This window comes from Bombina bombina, chromosome 2, assembly GCF_027579735.1.
Source record: "Bombina bombina isolate aBomBom1 chromosome 2, aBomBom1.pri, whole genome shotgun sequence".
Taxonomy (NCBI): Eukaryota; Metazoa; Chordata; class Amphibia; order Anura; family Bombinatoridae; genus Bombina; species Bombina bombina.
Genome location: NC_069500.1, coordinates 307,110,006 through 307,130,058, shown reverse-complemented (window position 1 = coordinate 307,130,058; position 20,053 = coordinate 307,110,006). Strand labels below are relative to the sequence as shown.

The 20,053-nt window shown below is 41.0% G+C and overlaps 1 protein-coding gene across 1 annotated transcript in view; it reads left to right on the top strand.

Annotated features, from left to right (window-relative positions):
- The window catches only part of ALDH7A1 (aldehyde dehydrogenase 7 family member A1), a 299,657-nt gene that overhangs the window by 43,547 nt on the left and 236,057 nt on the right, over positions 1 to 20,053 (top strand). Inside the window, exon 9 of the mRNA XM_053701625.1 lies at positions 12,165 to 12,262. Within this exon, the coding sequence (XP_053557600.1) occupies positions 12,165 to 12,262 (98 nt within the window). The remainder of the gene's footprint in view (positions 1 to 12,164; positions 12,263 to 20,053) is intronic.

The window sequence follows — 20,053 nt, the reverse complement described above, 5'->3', positions numbered from 1 at the left end:
CCAAATTTTTTCTTTCATGATTTAGATCGAGCATGCCATTTCTCCTGTTAAGTGTAGTCAGTCCACGGGTCATCCATTACTTATGGGATTATAACTCCTCCCTAACAGGAAGTGCAAGATGATCACCCAAGCAGAGCTGCTATATAGCTCCTCCCCCCTACGTCATATCCAGTCATTCTCTTGCACCTAACTAATAGATAGGATGTGTGAGAGGAGTGTGGTTATTAAATTTAGTTTTTTATTTCTTCAATCAAAAGTTTGTTGTTTTAAACAGCACCGCAGTGTGTTGTTTCTCCTCAGGCAGTATTAGAAGAAGAATCTACCTGAGTTTGTGTATGATCTTAGCGGACGTAACTAAGATCCATTTGCTGTTCTCGGCCATTCTGAGGAGAGAGGTAACTTCAGAACAGGGGACAGCGGGCAGGGTTCACCTGCAAAGAGGTATGTTGCAGTATATTATTTTCTAAGGAATGGAATTGACTGAGAAAATACTGCTAATACCAATATAATGTAAGTACAGCCTTAAATGCAGTAGTAGCAACTAGTATCAGGCTGTTATGTATGTTGGCACTAAAGTATTTATGGGGAATGGCACTTCACTAAGAAAATACTGTATACATATAACTTATAGCCTATCTGCAGTGATAGCGACTAGCAACAGGCTTTTATTATCATTTCATATTTTAAAACGTTTACTGGCAGGTTAATCGTTTTTCTCTCTGAGGTACTTGGTGAAAAATTTATGGGCATTATTTTCCACTTGGCTGTCGTTTATTTTGAATAAAATCAGTTTACTGAGCTTCCCCACTGCTGTATTATGAGTGGGAGGGGCCTATTTTGGCGCTTTTACTACGCATTAAAAATTCAGTCACAGTCTTCCTTATTGTCCCTGCATGATCCAGGACGTCTCTACAGAGCTCAGGGGTCTCCAAAACTAGTTTGAGGGAGGTAATCACTCACAGCAGACCTGTGAGACTGTGCTTTGACTGTGATAAAAACGTATTTATTTTATTTGTTATTCGTTTTTTGGTATTAAAGGGTTAATAATCCATTTGCTAAAGGGTGCAATCCTTTGCTAAATTAATGCATTTCATGTGAAAAATTGATTGCTATATCTAAACCGGTTCATTGTTATCTCAATGTGACAGTTTTTGTGTGCTTCTTAAAGGCACAGTAACGTTTTTTATATTGCTTGTAAATTCATTTGAAAAGTATTTTCCAAGCTTGCTAGTCTAATTGCTAGTTTGTTTAAACATGTCTGACACAGAGGAATCTCTTTGTGCAATATGTTCAAAGGCCAATGTGGAGCCCAATAGAAATTTATGTACTAATTGCATTGATGCTACTTTAAATAAAAGCCAATCTGTACAGGTTAAGAAAAATTCACCAGACAACGAGGGGGAAGTTATGCCGACTAACTTGCCTCACGTGTCAGTACCTGCATCTCCCGCTCAGGAGGTGCGTGATATTGTAACGCCAAGTACATCAGGGCGGCCATTACAAATCACTTTACAAGACATGGCTAATGTTATGACTGAAGTTTTATCTAAATTGCCAGAACTTAGGGGTAAACGAGACCACTCTGGGGTGAGAACAGAGTGCGCTGATAATGCTAGGGCCATGTCTGATACTGCGTCACAATTTGCAGAACACGAAGACGGAGAGCTTCATTCTGTGGGTGACGGATCTGATCCAAATAAACTGGATTCAGACATTTCAAATTTTAAATTTAAGCTTGAGAACCTCCGTGTATTACTAGGGGAGGTGTTAGCGGCTCTGAATGATTGTAACACGGTTGCAATCCCAGAGAAAATATGTAGGTTGGATAAATATTTTGCGGTACCAACGTGTACTGACGTTTTTCCTATACCTAAAAGACTTGCTGAAATTGTTAACAAGGAGTGGGATAGACCCGGTGTGCCTTTCTCACCCCCTCCTATATTCAGAAAAATGTTTCCAATAGACGCCACAACACGGGACTTATGGCAAACGGTCCCTAAGGTGGAGGGAGCAGTTTCTACTTTAGCTAAGCGTACCACTATCCCGGTGGAGGATAGCTGTGCTTTTTCAGATCCAATGGATAAAAAATTAGAGGGTTACCTTAAGAAAATGTTTGTTCAACAAGGTTTTATATTGCAACCCCTTGCATGCATTGCGCCTGTCACGGCTGCGGCGGCATTCTGGTTTGAGTCTCTGGAAGAGACCCTTGACACAGCTCCATTGGATGAGATTACACACAAGCTTAAAGCCCTTAAGCTAGCTAATTCATTTATTTTTGATGCCGTAGTACATTTAACTAAACTCACGGCTAAGAATTCAGGATTCGCCATTCAGGCGCGCAGAGCGCTGTGGCTAAAATCATGGTCAGCTGATGTGACTTCTAAATCTAAATTGCTTAACATACCTTTCAAAGGGCAGACATTATTCGGGCCCGGTTTGAAAGAAATTATCGCTGACATTACTGGAGGTAAGGGCCATGCCCTGCCTCAAGACAGAGCCAAACCAAGAGCTAGACAGTCTAATTTTCGTGCCTTTCGTAACTTCAAGGCAGGAGCAGCATCAACTTCCTCTGCTCCAAAACAGGAAGGAACTGTTGCTCGCTACAGACAGGGCTGGAAACCTAACCAGACCTGGAACAAGGGCAAGCAGGCCAGAAAACCTGCTGCTGCCCCTAAGACAGCATGAAGTGAGGGCCCCCAATCCGGAAACGGATCTAGTAGGGGGCAGACTTTCTCTCTTCGCCCAGGCTTGGGCAAGAGATGTCCAGGATCCCTGGGCGTTGGAGATCATATCTCAGGGATATCTTCTGGACTTCAAAACTTCTCCTCCAAAAGTGAGATTTCATCTTTCAAGGTTGTCAACAAACCAGATAAAGAAAGAGGCGTTTCTACGCTGTGTACAAGAACTTTTACTAATGGGAGTGATCTACCCGGTTCCGCGGTCGGAACACGGACAAGGGTTTTACTCAAATCTGTTTGTGGTTCCCAAGAAAGAAGGAACCTTCAGACCAATCTTGGATTTAAAGATCCTAAACAAATTCCTAAGAGTTCCATCGTTCAAAATGGAAACTATTCGGACAATCTTACCCATGATCCAAAAGGGTCAGTACATGACCACAGTGGATTTAAAGGATGCCTACCTTCACATACCGATTCACAAAGATCATTACCGGTATCTAAGGTTTGCCTTCCTAGACAGGCATTACCAGTTTGTAGCTCTTCCCTTCGGGTTAGCTACTGCTCCAAGAATCTTTACAAAGGTTCTGGGTTCTCTTCTGGCGGTACTAAGACCGCGAGGAATATCGGTAGCTCCGTACCTAGACGACATTCTGATACAAGCGTCAAGTTTCCAAACTGCCAAGTCTCATACAGAGTTAGTACTGGCATTTCTAAGGTCACATGGGTGGAAAGTGAACGAAGAAAAGAGTTCTCTATTGCCACTCACAAGAGTTCCCTTCTTAGGGACTCTTATAGATTCTGTAGAAATGAAGATTTATCTGACAGAGGTCAGGTTAACAAAACTTCTAAATGCTTGCCGGGTCCTTCATTCCATTCCACACCCGTCAGTGGCTCAATGCATGGAGGTAATCGGCTTAATGGTAGCGGCAATGGACATAGTACCCTTTGCACGCCTGCATCTCAGACCACTGCAATTGTGCATGCTAAGTCAGTGGAATGGGGATTACTCAGATTTATCCCCTATGCTGAATCTCGATCAAGAGACCAGAAACTCTCTTCTATGGTGGCTCTCTCGGCCACATCTATCCAAGGGGATGCCCTTCAGCAGGCCAGATTGGACGATTGTAACAACAGACGCCAGCCTGATAGGTTGGGGCGCTGTCTGGAATTCCCTGAAGACTCAGGGATCTTGGACTCAGGAGGAGAGTCTCCTTCCCATAAATATTCTGGAATTAAGAGCAGTTTTCAATGCCCTTCTGGCTTGGCCTCAGTTAGCAACTCTGAGGTTCATCAGGTTTCAGTCGGACAACATCACGACTGTGGCTTACATCAACCATCAGGGAGGGACAAGGAGTTCCCTAGCAATGATGGAAGTCTCAAAGATAATTCACTGGGCAGAGTCTCACTCTTGCCACCTATCAGCGATCCACATCCCAGGCGTGGAGAACTGGGAAGCGGATTATCTAAGTCGCCAGACTTTTCATCCGGGGGAGTGGGAACTTCATCCGGAGGTCTTTGCCCAAATACTTCGGCGTTGGGGCAAACCAGATCTGGATCTCATGGCGTCTCGCCAGAACGCCAAACTTCCTTATTACGGATCCAGGTCCAGAGACCCGGGAGCGGTTCTGATAGATGCTCTGACAGCACCTTGGGTCTTCAACATGGCTTATGTGTTTCCACCCTTCCCGATGCTTCCTCGATTGATTGCAAGGATCAAACAGGAGAGAGCATCGGTGATTCTAATAGCGCCTGCGTGGCCACGCAGGACCTGGTATGCAGACCTAGTGGACATGTCGTCTTGTCCACCATGGTCTCTACCTCTGAGACAGGACCTTCTGGTGCAGGGTCCTTTCAAACATCCAAATCTAATTTCTCTGAGGCTGACTGCATGGAGATTGAACGCTTGATTCTATCAAAGCGTGGATTCTCGGAGTCAGTGATTGATACCTTGATACAGGCTAGGAAGCCTGTTACCAGGAAAATTTACCATAAAATATGGCGCAAATACTTGCATTGGTGCGAATCCAAGAGTTACTCATGGAGTAAGGTTAGGATTCCTAGAATATTGTCTTTTCTACAAGAAGGTTTAGAAAAGGGTTTATCCACTAGTTCGTTAAAGGGACAGATCTCAGCTTTGTCCATCCTTTTACACAAACGTCTGTCAGAAGTTCCAGACGTTCAGGCTTTTTGTCAGGCTTTGGCCAGGATTAAGCCTGTGTTTAAAACTGTTGCTCCGCCATGGAGCTTAAATTTAGTTCTTAACGTTTTACAGGGTGTTCCGTTTGAACCCCTTCATTCCATTGATATCAAGCTGTTATCTTGGAAAGTTCTGTTTTTAATGGCTATTTCCTCGGCTCGAAGAGTCTCTGAGTTATCTGCCTTACATTGTGATTCTCCTTATCTGATTTTCCATTCAGACAAGGTAGTTCTGCGTACTAAACCTGGGTTGTTACCTAAGGTAGTCACTAACAGGAATATCAATCAAGAGATTGTTGTTCCTTCATTGTGCCCTAATCCTTCCTCAAAGAAGGAACGACTTCTGCACAATCTGGACGTTGTCCGTGCCCTGAAATTTTATTTGCAGGCAACTAAAGATTTTCGACAAACTTCTTCCCTGTTTGTCGTCTATTCTGGACAGAGGAGAGGTCAAAAGGCTTAGGCTACCTCTCTCTCCTTCTGGCTTCGTAGTATAATACGTTTAGCCTATGAGACTGCTGGACAGCAGCCTCCTGAAAGAATTACAGCTCACTCTACCAGAGCTGTGGCTTCCACTTGGGCCTTTAAAAATGAGGCCTCTGTTGAACAGATTTGCAAGGCTGCGACTTGGTCTTCACTTCACACTTTTTCCAAATTTTACAAATTTGACACTTTTGCTTCTTCGGAGGCTGTTTTTGGGAGAAAGGTTCTTCAGGCAGTGGTTCCTTCCGTGTAAAGATCCTGCCTGTCCCTCCCGTCATCCGTGTACTTTTAGCTTTGGTATTGGTATCCCATAAGTAATGGATGACCCGTGGACTGACTACACTTAACAGGAGAAAACAAAATTAATGCTTACCTGATAAATTCCTTTCTCCTGTAGTGTAGTCAGTCCACGGCCCGCCCTGTTTTTTATGGCAGGTCTAAATTTTAAATTATACTCCAGTCACCACTGCACCCTATAGTTTCTCCTTTCTCGTTTGGTTTCGGTCGAATGACTGGATATGACGTAGGGGGGGAGGAGCTATATAGCAGCTCTGCTTGGGTGATCCTCTTGCACTTCCTGTTAGGGAGGAGTTATAATCCCATAAGTAATGGATGACCCGTGGACTGACTACACTACAGGAGAAAGGAATTTATCAGGTAAGCATAAATTTTGTTTTTAAGCAACTTTCTAATTTACTCCTATTATCAATTTTTCTTCTCTTTATTTTAAGAGATACCAAGAGAACGAAGAAAAATTGATAATAGGATTAAATTAGAAAGTTGCTTTAAATTGCATGCTCTATCTGAATCATGAAAGAAAAAAAAAATTGGGTTCTGTATCCACCCTTTGGCTGCTAAGCCATTTCCCACCTGGGTGTTAAACTGGTTAAAGTTTGTGTGAATAAACTATACAAGCTATATATTGTTTTTTTTCAGCAGACCCAGCAGATTCAAAATATACCATTATTATATGTGTATGTATCATCAGGTTTAAAAAATATTGCGTAAAATGTGAAAAAAGTGTGTTTTTTTTTAAATTATTTTTTTACTCCTGACTCAAATAGTATGTAGTTTATTTTTTATTTTTTTAAGCTCCAACATCAAAACCTGTGTGGATAAATATTGGTAGTAGGTAACCTGTCTGAAATAAGCAAAAATTAAGAATATTTCACAGATTTTTCCCACTGTTTTTAGTGCATAAATGATCAAAAACAGCATCTTAGATTTTTTTTCTGTACTGTTTTCAGCAATTAAACAGTTCTAGCCACCTGAGAAATTAAAATGGGGTACACAAAGCACACATTTGCAGTAAGTACACCCCTTGGTACATCAAATAAGGGGCTACAAGTATTTCTAGCATGAATTTGGGGTGCACAGCAATTAATGGAATAAGTTGCATTGCTTAAAAAAAAGAAATTCTAAGCAAAGAGCCATATTCCACTTATTATTACATTGTCTATTTTTCTGCTAGCAATACATGTAGCCCCTCGTTTGATGCTTCAAGCGGTGTACTTTCGAAAAACGTGTCCTTTTTTTAATGTATCTTAGTTTCCCAGGTTTCTACAGCTGTGTGATTGCAGACATAACCCATATAAGTTGAAAGGCTATTTTTTTAGACTATTTCAAGCCCCAAGGCAGAACATGCAGTGATCTGAGATGTCATTGCAGAAAATGCAACATATCTGCAGAAAGAATGTGACACATGAGGGAACAGTTACCACTGTCGCTTTGTAGTGCTGCTCCACAACAGGCTGGTTGCAGACATAACCCTGTAAAGTTGAAAGACTATTTTTTTTCTTTTCTTTTTTTTACAAAATAAATAGATATTTTTAAAGGAATTTTTTCGCTAGAAAATATGTAATTTTTATTGCAAAAAAATAAGCTTCTTTGCAAAAAATACAGAACCTTTGAAAGATGGAGAGAGCTGCGTAAAGAGGGTGTTTTACTAATCTTCAATGCACACTAAAAGGCTGATTATAAAAATATTAATTTTTTTTTTTAATAGCATTCCCCTACCATTTATTAATTTGTAACCGCATTATCCAGGTGATCATGGGATTACAAATATAATATTGATCTGTATTGTAAAAGGGAATGCAACATTTCTTAGCCACGGTGATCATTAAAGGAATAGTAAACCCCCAAACTGTTATTGTTTAAAAAGATAGATAATCCATTTATTTACCATTCCCCAGTTTTGCATAACCAACACTGTTATAGAAATATACTTTTTACCTCTGTATTTACCTTTTATCTAAGCTTCTGATGACTGCCTCCTTATCTCAGATCTTTTGACAGACTTGCATTTCAGGCAATTAGTGCTGACTCTTAAATAACTTCACGTGCATGAGCACACTGTTATCTATATGAAACACATGAACCAACACCCTCTAGCTGTGAAAAACTGTCAAATGCATTTAGATGAGAGGCCTTAGAAATTAGCATATGAGCCTACCCAGGTTTAGCTTTTAACTAAGAATAACAATATAACAAAGCAAATTTGATGATAAAAGTAAAGTAGAAAGTTGTTTAAAACTGCATGCCCTATCTGAATCATGAAAGTTTAATTTGGACTTTACTATCCCTTTTTAACTATACATATTAAAGGCTTACACCATTGGACAGGTTAGACGATTGCCTTTCCAATGGTGGGTCTTGGGGGTCTGTAGCTGCTTAGATGCCTGAGATACAGGCCTCTAAGCAACATGCCCCCATCTCCCTATTACTGACAATTGACAGTTATACATAAAGTTGCACAGTGACGTTGCTGCATAAAACGTGAAGCCCCGGATGCCTGTCACTATACAGGCCAGATCTCCAGGGTAGGCGTAGATGGAGGTCCCCAGAACTCCATGAAGGTGGGGGAGTGCTAGTGATGACTCTGTGCCGTCATTAGCACCTGAGAGGGAAACTTTGTGACGGCTCAGAGCCCTCGTTGGCACTCAAAGGGTTAAAGGGACAGTCTAGACCCAATACTTATTCTTTATTACTTATTGTTACATTTCAGACAAGCATCTTGCAACAGGTTCTACATCTATAAGCTTGTAAGAAGTACATGTAACTTTTAAATCGTTGGTTAGCAGCCGAAAATAGCCACCAAGCTCAGCTCACAGCTTTGTTGTTATCCAATTAGCTGTATAGTATAGCAGTGCACGTTTAATATTTTTGTTTTGCTATTTCACAAATCTGTGCAAGTAGGAAAATGTATTCAGGAGTCGATCGTGATTGGAGAAACGGAACATAAGAAAATATACACCCAGGACTTGGGTGGAGCTTGGTGGCCATTTTCAGCTGCTCACAAACGATGAATATTTAAATGTTACATGTACTTCTAACAAGCTTTATAGATGTGGGACCAGTTGTATGATGCTTCTCTGGGGGTCTAGACTGTCCCTTCAACTTGTATTTACTTCTAATGCAGAGGTTTTAAAAGTTAAAGAGCAGTTTGTGGTTTAACTTACATTCACATTTGACTTCAAAAATGTTACATGCATTTTGTTTCATCTCCCTATTTTTAGAAGGTAGTTGACTGATGATTCCAACTATGTGTTGTGCTCTACTATACTTTAAGTATGTGACCTTAAAGAGACATGAAACTCCATTTTTTTTTATTTTTTTTTTCATGATTCAGATAGAGGCGTACATTTTTTTTTTTTTTTCTCCAATTTACTTCTATTATCAAGTTTGCTTCATTCTCTCTTGTATTCTTTTTAACTATCCTGGCATTATGAAGTAGCCGGGAGGGGGTAGTGTAGTAATTTCTAGTATTATTTAATTTTCTGCTATCCAAAGCACAATAATTGAACATACATTTATTTAATGATAATGTGTGCAATAAAAAAATAACATTTAATATTGGCTAATTTTATCTTAATATTGAGTAAAAACAGTTGGGTGCTGCACCTGCTAAAAAGGTCCTGGGGAGAACACTGCGTATTAAGGTCATGAAGTCTTACCTTGTAAGTTTCATTTTTTTTTTTAGACTAATTATCATTTTTATTAGCTATCATTTTTAGCAGTTTTTAGTTTATGTATTTCCCACCGGACACCTAGCCTTTTCATAATATTCAAGGTGAGGCCTAGCTAAATGTATAAAGCGGCAAAGATTTATCACTACTGGTTATGCATCTTACTGATCCTACCTGTTTCATTACTGCATTGTTTATCTTCAGGTTTCCTAAAATAGTAATTCCCAAATCTCCTTCCTCTCTTGTTGCTATCAGTAAGTGCCATCACATCTATAATTAACATTTTGTGGTGTCAACTTTTCTATGTCATTTATGAAATCCTCCAGTTTTCTTAATTAACTACTTATTTGGTCTATCCATCCTGGAATGTTACATTTTGTGTATATTTTTTAAAATATTTACACAGAATATACATGAAAAAAAAACAAACAAAAACCCAACAACTTTCCAATGTATTTCTACACTTTATCAAAATGACTTCAATCTCTTGGTGGTGGTGTGTTTAAAAACGGGTAGGTAGGCTTAGGAGTTTCCAAGTCTTCAACACTAATAGCTTTTTTTTGCATAAATTATTCTAACACAATACATTGTGCAAACACTGCTGCCATCTAGTGCTAAAAACAAACACTTTTTTACAAAACTATTGCCATGTAGTTCTCCAGAAATATGCATGCTATCTACTTAGGTATTCTCTTTAGCAAAAAATACCACAAGAACAAAGTTAATTTAAAAATAGAAGTACATTGGAAGCTCTTAAGTAAATTGCATGCGCTGACTTATGCCCCTTTTTAAATTGGACCAAGCACTCGATATGTAGCATTCTCTATTTCCTGCTTATTTTAGAAGGGACTTAACTTCCTGGGTGTAAAATTGTTTCCAAATTTTCTAAGCCATTAAGTTAGCCCAACATTCTATTGGTAATGAAACTTTTTCACCAGTAAGTACTAATTGAGATGATTTAAGAAATTATGTAGGAATAAAAAGAATTCAGGGAGATATTGAAGTACCTTCAAGTAAAACTGGAGACCAGACGCTGTAGCAAAATATATATTTATAAATGAGAATTTCCTTACTTTTTTACTCTTCCTGACCTGAACATACAGTGGATCATAAAAAGTCTACACACCCCTGTTAAAATGTCAGGTTTCTGTGATGTAAAAAAATGAGACAAAGATAAATCCTTTCAGAACTTTTTCCACCTTTAATGTGACCTATAAACTGTACAACTCAATTGAAAAACAAACTGAAATCTTTTAGGTAAAGGGAAATAAAAATAAAAAAATAAAATAATATGGTTGCATAAGTGTGAACACCCTTTTATAACTGGGGATGTAGCTGTGTTCAGAATTAAGCAATCACATTCAAAATCATGTTCAATAGGAGTCAGTTCACACCTGTCATCATTTAAAGTGCCTCTGATTAACCCCAAATAAAGTTCAGCTGTTCTAGTAGGTTTTTCCTGACATTTTGTTAGTTGCATCCTACAGCAAAAGCCATGGTCCGCAGAGAGCTTCTAAAGCATCAGAGGGATCTCATTGTTAAAAGATATCAGTCAGGAGAAGGATACAAAAGAATTTCCAAGGCATTAGATATACCATGGAACACAGTGAAGACAGTCATCATCAAGTGAAGAAAATATGGTGCAACAGTGACATTACCAAGAACTGGATGTCCCTCCAAAATTGATGAAAAGACTAGAAGAAAACTGGTTTGGGAGGCTGCCAAGAGGCCTACAGCAACATTAAAGGAGCTGCAGGAATATCTGGCAAGTACTGGCTGTGTGGTGCATGTGACAACAATCGCCCGTATTCTTCATATGTCTGGGCTATGGGATAGAGTGGCAAGACGGAAGCCTTTTCTTACAAAAAAAAACATCCAAGCCCGGCTAAATTTTGCAAAAACACTTCTGAAGTTTCCCAAAAGCATGTTGCAAAAGGTGTTCTGGTCTGATGAAACCAAAGTTGAACTTTTTGGCCATAATTCCAAAAGATATGTTTGGTGCAAAAACAACACTGCATATCACCAAAATAACACCATACCCACAGTGAAGCATGGTGGTGTCAGCATCATGCTTTGGGGCTGTTTTTCTTCAGCTGGAACTGGGGCCTTAGTCAAGGTAGAGGGAATAATGAACAGTTCTAAATACCAGACAATATTGGCACAAAACCTTCAGGCTTCTGCTAGAAAGCTGAACATGAAGAGGAAGTTCATCTTTCAGCATGACAACGACCCAAAGCATACATGCAAATCAACAAAGGAATGGCTTCACCAGAAGAAGATTAAAGTTTTGGGATGGCCCAGCCAGAGCCCAGACCTGAATCCAATTCAAAATCTGTGGGGTGATCTGAAGAGGGCTGTGCACAGGAGATGCCCTCGCAATCTGACAGATTTAGAGTGTTTTTGCAAAGAAGAGTGGGCAAATCTTGCCAAGTCATGATGTGCCATGCTGAAAAAATCATACCCCAAAAGACTGAGTGCTGTAATAAAATCAAAAGGTGCTTCAATAAAGTATTAGTTTAAGGGTGTTCACACTTATGCAACCATATTATTTTAGTTTTTTATTTCCCTTTACCTAAAAGATTTCAGTTTGTTTTTCAATTGAGTTGTACAGTTTATAGGTCACATTAAAGGTGGAAAAAGTTCTGAAATGATTTATCTTTGTCTCATTTTTTTACATCACAGAAACCTGACATTTTAACAGGGGTGTGTAGACTTTTTATATCCACTGTATGTCCTTTACTTCTATAAGTGAAAATATTTTGGTTGTTTTACATGGAAATATTTTGTAATTGTTCCAATAAATAAACCAGTATGTGTCTCTTTCTTCCCTTATTTTTAGCAATGCCATAGCCCAGGATGAAAAAGTGGACCTAGTGTCATTCACTGGCAGTACTAATGTGGGAAGACAGGTAGCACTTAAAGTTCAAGAAAGATTTGGTATGTTCAAATGTATACTTTGTCTACTAAACTAATTTTACTTATGATTAAATTATTTTTATTTGCTTTACAAAAGTACAAAGACGTCCTCTGTTTCCAGCATTCATTTCTTTCTAACACTGAATATAATACCTCCCAATATTTAAAAATGTGAAAGAGGTACACCCCCTGGGCTAAAATGTATATTGCAAATAAATACTTCTTAATGTATTTGCATTTTACTTAAGTTGTTTATAGAAAGTTCATACTTAAAAAAAAAAAAAAAAAAAACTCTTCTGGTAAAAATTAACATTTTAGCTGCGGCATATGCACATGTCCTGTGAGTGTTCATGCACAAGCATTCTAACATCACACCTTCTCAGAGTTAGCAGTGGCTTGTATGAACCAAATTAGACCTTCAATGATGAAATACGCACCTGCTCTCTGAGCTAGCACAGTGTTTGAAACCTGATCCTCTAGTAACACATTGCATATGTGCGTATGCTGCTGGAACATTAATAACTTTTACTAGAAGCATTTTTGCTAGTGGAAGTATATTGCAAAAATGCTTCTATTTTAAAACTGAAATGCATTCATGCACATTTAAATTGTAAGCTTTCTAACCCTACCCAGAGGGACACAAACTACAGGAAGTAAGGGCAATTTATTTTGCTTCAAACCGTGAAGTTTAGCTTGTGCTTCATGTGCATTAAATATGTGAGATAAGAACATAAATGTGGGTTAAATATGATGCACTAAAGATAAAGGTCCCTTCTTCCCTAGAAAATCTGCCGCAGGTGATCTACCCACTATTTACCTCAAGTTAGTGAGGGAATCTGCCCTCTGCACCCTCCCTGACCTAAAGGATTATATCTGTCCTAAATATCCTCCCTGGCCTAAAGGATTACCCTTACCCTCTGTACCCTCCCTGGCCTGAAGGATTACCACTGCCTTTTGTACCCTCCCTGCCCTAAAGGATTACCCTTCCTGGCTCAAATGGCTTCTCCTCCCTTTCTGCTCCCATATCTTTAAATGTAAATGCATCTAAGACACTCTGAGAAAATAAGAATAAAGTTACAATATGTAAATGATCAGGTTGCGTCAAGAAGTGTTGGACACCAGTGATATGGCACTCTGCATTCTCTAGCTTTAACAATCCATATACCATTTTTTTTTCCACACCTAGAAAAGCCAGCCCTCTGCTCTTACCTGTTGACCCAGTTTCTTCACCCTCTGTGCCAGGCGCTGCTTGCCCCCTTGATCTCTCTGCCTCTATTACACTCGCAGGCAATGGCGGAGTCTTCCTGAATATCACTTTATTACAGCAGAGCAGGTTAGTTCAGATCTTTGGCGCGGTGCAGCTCACACAAAGTATGTGGCATGTTAACTATGCAGTTAAGCAGCAGTGACTGTGCGGCACAGCTCCTACATACTTCATGGCCTGTCCACTCTCTCAACGCCCACCTCTCTCTACAGAAGTCTGCGCATGTACTGTCCCTTTTAAGCAGCAGTGACTCTGCAGCACAGCTCCTACATGCTTCATGGCCTGTCTACTCTCTCAATGCCCACCTCTCTCTACAGAAGTCTGCACATGTACTGTCCCTTTAAGCAGCAGTGACTGTGCGGCACAGCTCCTACATACTTCATGGCCTGTCTACTCTCTCAACGCCCACCTCTCTCTACAGAAGTCTGCGCACAGGCTGTAACCGTTCGCCTTGTGCAGCGGACTTAATCCAAAAATGAAATGTCAGTAAATGACCCTTCCCCTAACCAGGCTGCGGGCAGAGATGTTACAGTGAACATTGAAGGCTCATTGATAGAAACATATACAAACCATCAGGGTGTACCAGCGGAGGATGTTTTTAATATTTCCTTTGAGGGGCAAACACATGGTGGGGAATAAGTCAGGAATTAAGGCTATTATAGTGGTAAAGCGGGACAGACATCTTAAATCGGGAATGTTCCGCAGAATTCTGGACAGTTGGGAGGTATGGAATATGTTGGACAAGAAGCACAAATCAAAAATATCTTATAACAAAAGTCCGGGGACCATCAGCCGTAATCTATTTTTGATGTCAGAAATAAATTTCTCTTGTTAAGTGTATCCAGTCCACGGATCATCCATTACTTGTGGGATATTCTCCTTCCCAACAGGAAGTTGCAAGAGGATCACCCACAGCAGAGCTGCTATATAGCTCCTCCCTTCACTGCCATATCCAGTCATTCTCTTGCAACTCTCAACAAAGATGGACGTAGTAAGAGGAGAGTGGTGAATTATAGTTAGTTTTTTAACTTCAATCAAAAGTTTGTTATTTTTAAATGGTACCGGAGTGTACTGTTTCATCTCAGGCAGCATTAGAAGAAGAATCTGCCAGTGATTTCTATGATCTTAGCAGAAGTAACTAAGATCCACTGCCGTTCTCACATTCTGAGGAGTGTGGTAACTTCAGAGGGGGAATGGCGTGCAGGTTTTCCTGCAATAAGGTATGTGCAGTTAATATATTTCTAGTGATGGAATTTGCTAGAAAAATGCTGCTGATACCGGATTAATGTAAGTTAAGCCTTAAATGCAGTGATAGCGACTGGTATCAGGCTTATTAACAGAGATACATACACTTATAAAAGTGTAATATAAAATGTTTGCTGGCATGTTAATCGTTTTTATATATGTTTGGTGACAAAACTTATTGGGGCCTAGTTTTTTTCCACATGGCTGGCTTGATTTTTGCCTAGAAACAGTTTCCTGAAGCTTTCCACTGTTGCAATATGAGTGGGAAGGGCCTATTTTAGTGCTTTTCTGTGAAGCTAAAAATACTGACAGAGACATTCAGCTTCCCTCTGCATGATACAGGACATCTCTGAAGGGCTCAAAAGGCTTCAAAGTCGTGTTTGAGGAGGGTAACAATCACAATAGACTGTGGCAGTTGTTGTGACTGTGTTTAAAAAAACGTTTTTGTTATTAAGGGGTTAATCATCCATTTGCAAGTGGGTGCAATGCTCTGCTGACTTGTTACATACACTGTAAAAATTTTGTTAGTGTAACTGCCTTTATTCACTGTTATTTCAAATTTTGTCAAAATTTGTTTCTCTTAAAGGCACAGTAACGTTTTTTATATTGCTTGTTAACTTGCTTTAAAGTGTTTTCCAAGCTTGCTAGTCTCATTGCTAGTCTCTACAAACATGTCTGAAACAGAGGATACTTGTTCATTATGTTTAAAAGCCATGGTGGAGCCCCATAGGAGAATGTGTACTAAATGTATTGATTTCACCTTAAACCGTAAAGATCAGTCTTTATCTATAAAAGAATTGTCACCAGAGGGGTCTGTCGAGGGGGAATTTATGCCGACTAACTCTCCCCACGTGTCGGACCCTTCGCCTCCCGCTCAAGGGACGCACGCTAAAATGGCGCCAAATACATCAGGGACACCCATAGCGATTACTTTGCAGGACATGGCTGCAATCATGAATAATACCCTGTCAGAGGTATTATCCAGATTGCCTGAATTGAGAGGCAAGCGCGATAGCTCTGAGGTTAGACGAGATACAGAGCGCGTAGATGCTGTAAGAGCCATGTCTGATACTGCGTCACAATATGCAGAACCTGAGGACGGAGAGCTTCAGTCTGTGGGTGACGTCTCTGAATCGGGGAGACCTGATTCAGAGATTTCTAATTTTAAATTTAAGCTTGAGAACCTCCGTGTATTGCTTGGGGAGGTATTAGCTGCTCTGAATGACTGACACAATTGCAGTGCCAGAGAAATTGTGTAGGCTGGATAAATACTATGCAGTGCCGGTGAGTACTGATGTTTTTCCAATACCTAAAAGGCTTACAGAAATTATTAGTAAGGAGTGGGATAGGCCCGGTGTGCCCTTTTCCCCACCTCCTATATTTAGAAAAATGTTTCCAATAGATGCCACTACACAGGACTTATGGCAGACTGTCCCTAAGGTGGAGGGAGCAGTTTCTACTTTAGCAAAGCGTACCACTATCCCGGTTGAGGACAGTTGTGCTTTTTCAGATCCAATGGATAAAAAATTGGAGGGTTACCTTAAGAAAATGTTTATTCAACAAGGTTTTATTTTACAGCCCCTTGCATGCATTGCGCCTGTCACTGCTGCGGCAGCATTCTGGTTTGAGGCCCTGGAAGAGGCCATCCATACAGCTCCATTGACTGAAATTGTTGACAAGCTTAGAACTCTTAAGCTAGCTAACTCATTTGTTTCTGATGCCATTGTTCATTTGACTAAACTAACGGCTAAGAATTCCGGATTCGCCATCCAGGCGCGTAGGGCGCTATGGCTCAAATCCTGGTCAGCTGATGTGACTTCAAAGTCTAAATTACTCAACATTCCTTTCAAGGGGCAGACCTTATTCGGGCCTGGTTTGAAAGAAATTATTGCTGACATTACTGGAGGTAAGGGTCATACCCTTCCTCAGGACAGGGCCAAATCAAAGGCCAAACAGTCTAATTTTCGTGCCTTTCGAAATTTCAAGGCAGGTGCAGCATCAACTTCCTCTGCTTCAAAACAAGAGGGAACTTTTGCTCAATCCAAGCAGGCCTGGAAACCTAACCAGTCCTGGAACAAGGGCAAGCAGGCCAGAAAGCCTGCTGCTGCCTCTAAGACAGCATTAAGGAGCGGCCCCCTATCCGACAACGGATCTAGTAGGGGGCAGACTCTCTCTCTTCGCCCAGGCGTGGGCAAGAGATGTTCAGGATCCCTGGGCGTTGGAGATCATATCTCAGGGATATCTTCTGGACTTCAAAGCTTCTCTTCCACAAGGGAGATTTCACCTTTCAAGATTATCTGCAAACCAGATAAAGAAAGAGGCATTCCTAAGCTGCGTACAAGATCTCCTTGTAATGGGAGTGATCCATCCAGTTCCGCGGACGGAACAAGGACAGGGGTTTTATTCAAATCTGTTTGTGGTTCCCAAAAAAGAGGGAACCTTCAGACCAATTTTGGATTTAAAGATCCTAAACAAATTCCTCAGAGTTCCGTCATTCAAGTTGGAAACTATTCGTACCATTTTATCCATGATCCAAGAGGGTCAGTACATGACCACAGTGGACTTACAGGATGCCTACCTTCACATTCCGATTCACAAGAATCATCATCAGTTCCTGAGGTTTGCCTTTCTAGACAGGCATTACCAATTTGTAGCTCTTCCATTCGGGTTGGATACAGCCCCAAGAATTTTTACAAAGGTTCTAAGCTCACTTCTGGCGGTCCTAAGACCGCGAGGCATAGCGGTGGCTCCTTACCTGGACGATATCCTGATACAGGCGTCAAGCTTTCAAATTGCCAAATCTCATACAGAGATAGTTCTGGCATTCCTGAGGTCGCATGGGTGGAAAGTGAACGAAGAAAAGAGTTCTCTATCTCCTCTCACGAGGGTTTCCTTCCTAGGGACTCTAATAGATTCTGTAGAAATGAAAATTTACCTGACTGAGTCCAGGTTATCGAAACTTCTAAATGCTTGCCGTGTTCTTCACTCCATTCCGTGCTTAATAGTAGCGGCGATGGACATAGTGCCATTCGCGCGCCTGCATCTCAGACCGCTGCAATTATGCATGCTCAGTCAGTGGAATGGGGATTACACAGATTTGTCCCCTCTACTAAATCTGTATCAGGAAACCAGAGATTCTCTTCTCTGGTGGTTATCTCGGGCCCATCTGTCCAAGGGTATGACCTTTCGCAGACCAGATTGGACAATTGTAACAACAGATGCCAGCCTTCTAGGTTGGGGTGCAGTCTGGAACTCCCTGAAGGCTCAGGGTTCATGGACTCAGGAGGAGAAACTCCTCCCAATAAATATTCTGGAGTTAAGAGCAATATTCAATGCTCTTCTGGCTTGGCCTCAGCTAGCAACACTGAGGTTCATCAGGTTTCAGTCGGACAACATCACGACTGTGGCTTACATCAACCATCAAGGGGGAACCAGGAGTTCCCTAGCGATTTCAGAAGTCTCCAAGATAATTCGCTGGGCAGAGACTCACTCTTGCCACCTGTCAGCGATCCATATCCCAGGTGTAGAGAACTGGGAGGTGGATTTTCTAAGTCGTCAGACTTTTCATCCGGGGGAATGGGAACTCCATCCAGAGGTGTTTGCTCAATTGGTTCTCCGTTGGGGCAAACCAGAATTGGATCTCATGGCGTCTCGCCAGAACGCCAAGCTTCCTTGTTACGGATCCAGGTCCAGGGACCCAGAAGCGGCACTGATAGATGCTCTAGGAGCGCCTTGGTTCTTCAACCTGGCTTATGTGTTTCCACCGTTTCCTCTGCTCCCTCGTCTGATTGCCAAAATCAAACCGGAAAGAGCATTGGTGATATTGATAGCGCCTGCATGGCCACGCAGGACCTGGTATGCAGACCTAGTGGACATGTTATCCTTTCCACCATGGACTCTGCCTCTGAGACAAGACCTTCTAATACAAGGTCCTTTCAATCATCTGAATCTACTTTCTCTGAGACTGACTGCATGGAGATTGAACGCTTGATCCTATCAAAGCGTGGCTTCTCCGAGTCAGTAATTGATACCTTATTACAGGCACGAAAGCCTGTCACCAGGAAAATTTACCACAAGATATGGCGTAAATATCTTCATTGGTGTGAATCCAAGAATTACTCATGGAGTAGGGTTAGGATTCCTAGGATATTGTCCTTCCTCCAAGAGGGTTTGGACAAAGGATTATCAGCTAGTTCTTTAAAGGGACAGATTTTTGCTCTGTCTATTCTTTTACACAAGCATCTGGCAGAAGTTCCAGACGTTCAGGCATTTTGTCAGGCTTTAGTTAGAATTAAGCCTGTGTTTAAACCTGTTGCTCCTCCATGGAGCTTAAACTTGGTTCTTAAAGTTCTTCAAGGGGTTCCGTTTGAACCCCTTCATTCTATTGATATCAAACTTCTTTCATGGAAAGTTCTTTTTCTGATGGCTATTTCCTCGGCTCGAAGAGTCTCGGAGTTATCTGCCTTACATTGTGATTCTCCTTATCTGATCTTTCATTCAGATAAAGTTGTTCTGCGTACAAAACCTGGGTTTTTACCTAAGGCGGTTTCTAACAAGAATATCAATCAAGAGATTGTTGTTCCATCATTATGTCCTAATCCAAAGAAGGAACGTCTTTTGCATAATCTAGACGTAGTCCGTGCCTTGAAGTTTTACTTACAGGCTACTAAAGATTTTCGCCAAACATCTAACCTGTTTGTTGTTTACTCTGGACAGAGGAGAGGTCAGAAGGCCTCGGCAACCTCTTTCTTTTTGGCTTCGGAGTATAATCCGTTTAGCCTATGAGACTGCTGGACAGCAGCCTCCTGAAAGGATTACAGCTCATTCTACTAGAGCTGTGGCTTCCACCTGGGCCTTTAAAAATGAGGCCTCTGTTGAACAGATTTGCAAAGCTGCAACTTGGTCTTCCCTTCATACTTTTTCCAAATTTTCCAAATTTGATACTTTTGCTTCTTCGGAGGCTGTTTTTGGGAGAGAGGTTCTACAGGCAGTGGTTCCTTCCGTTTAAGTTCCTGCCTTGTCCCTCCCATCATCCGTGAACTTTAGCTTTGGTATTGGTATCCCACAAGTAATGGATGATCCGTGGACTGGATACACTTAACAAGAGAAAACATAATTTATGCTTACCTGATAAATTTATTTCTCCTGTAGTGTATCCAGTCCATGGCCTGCCCTGTCCTTTTCAGGCAGGTCTATATTTTAATTAAACTACAGTCACCACTGCACCCTATGGTTTCTCCTTTTCTCGGCTTGTTTCGGTTGAATGACTGGATCGCAGTGAGGGGAGGAGCTATATAGCAGCT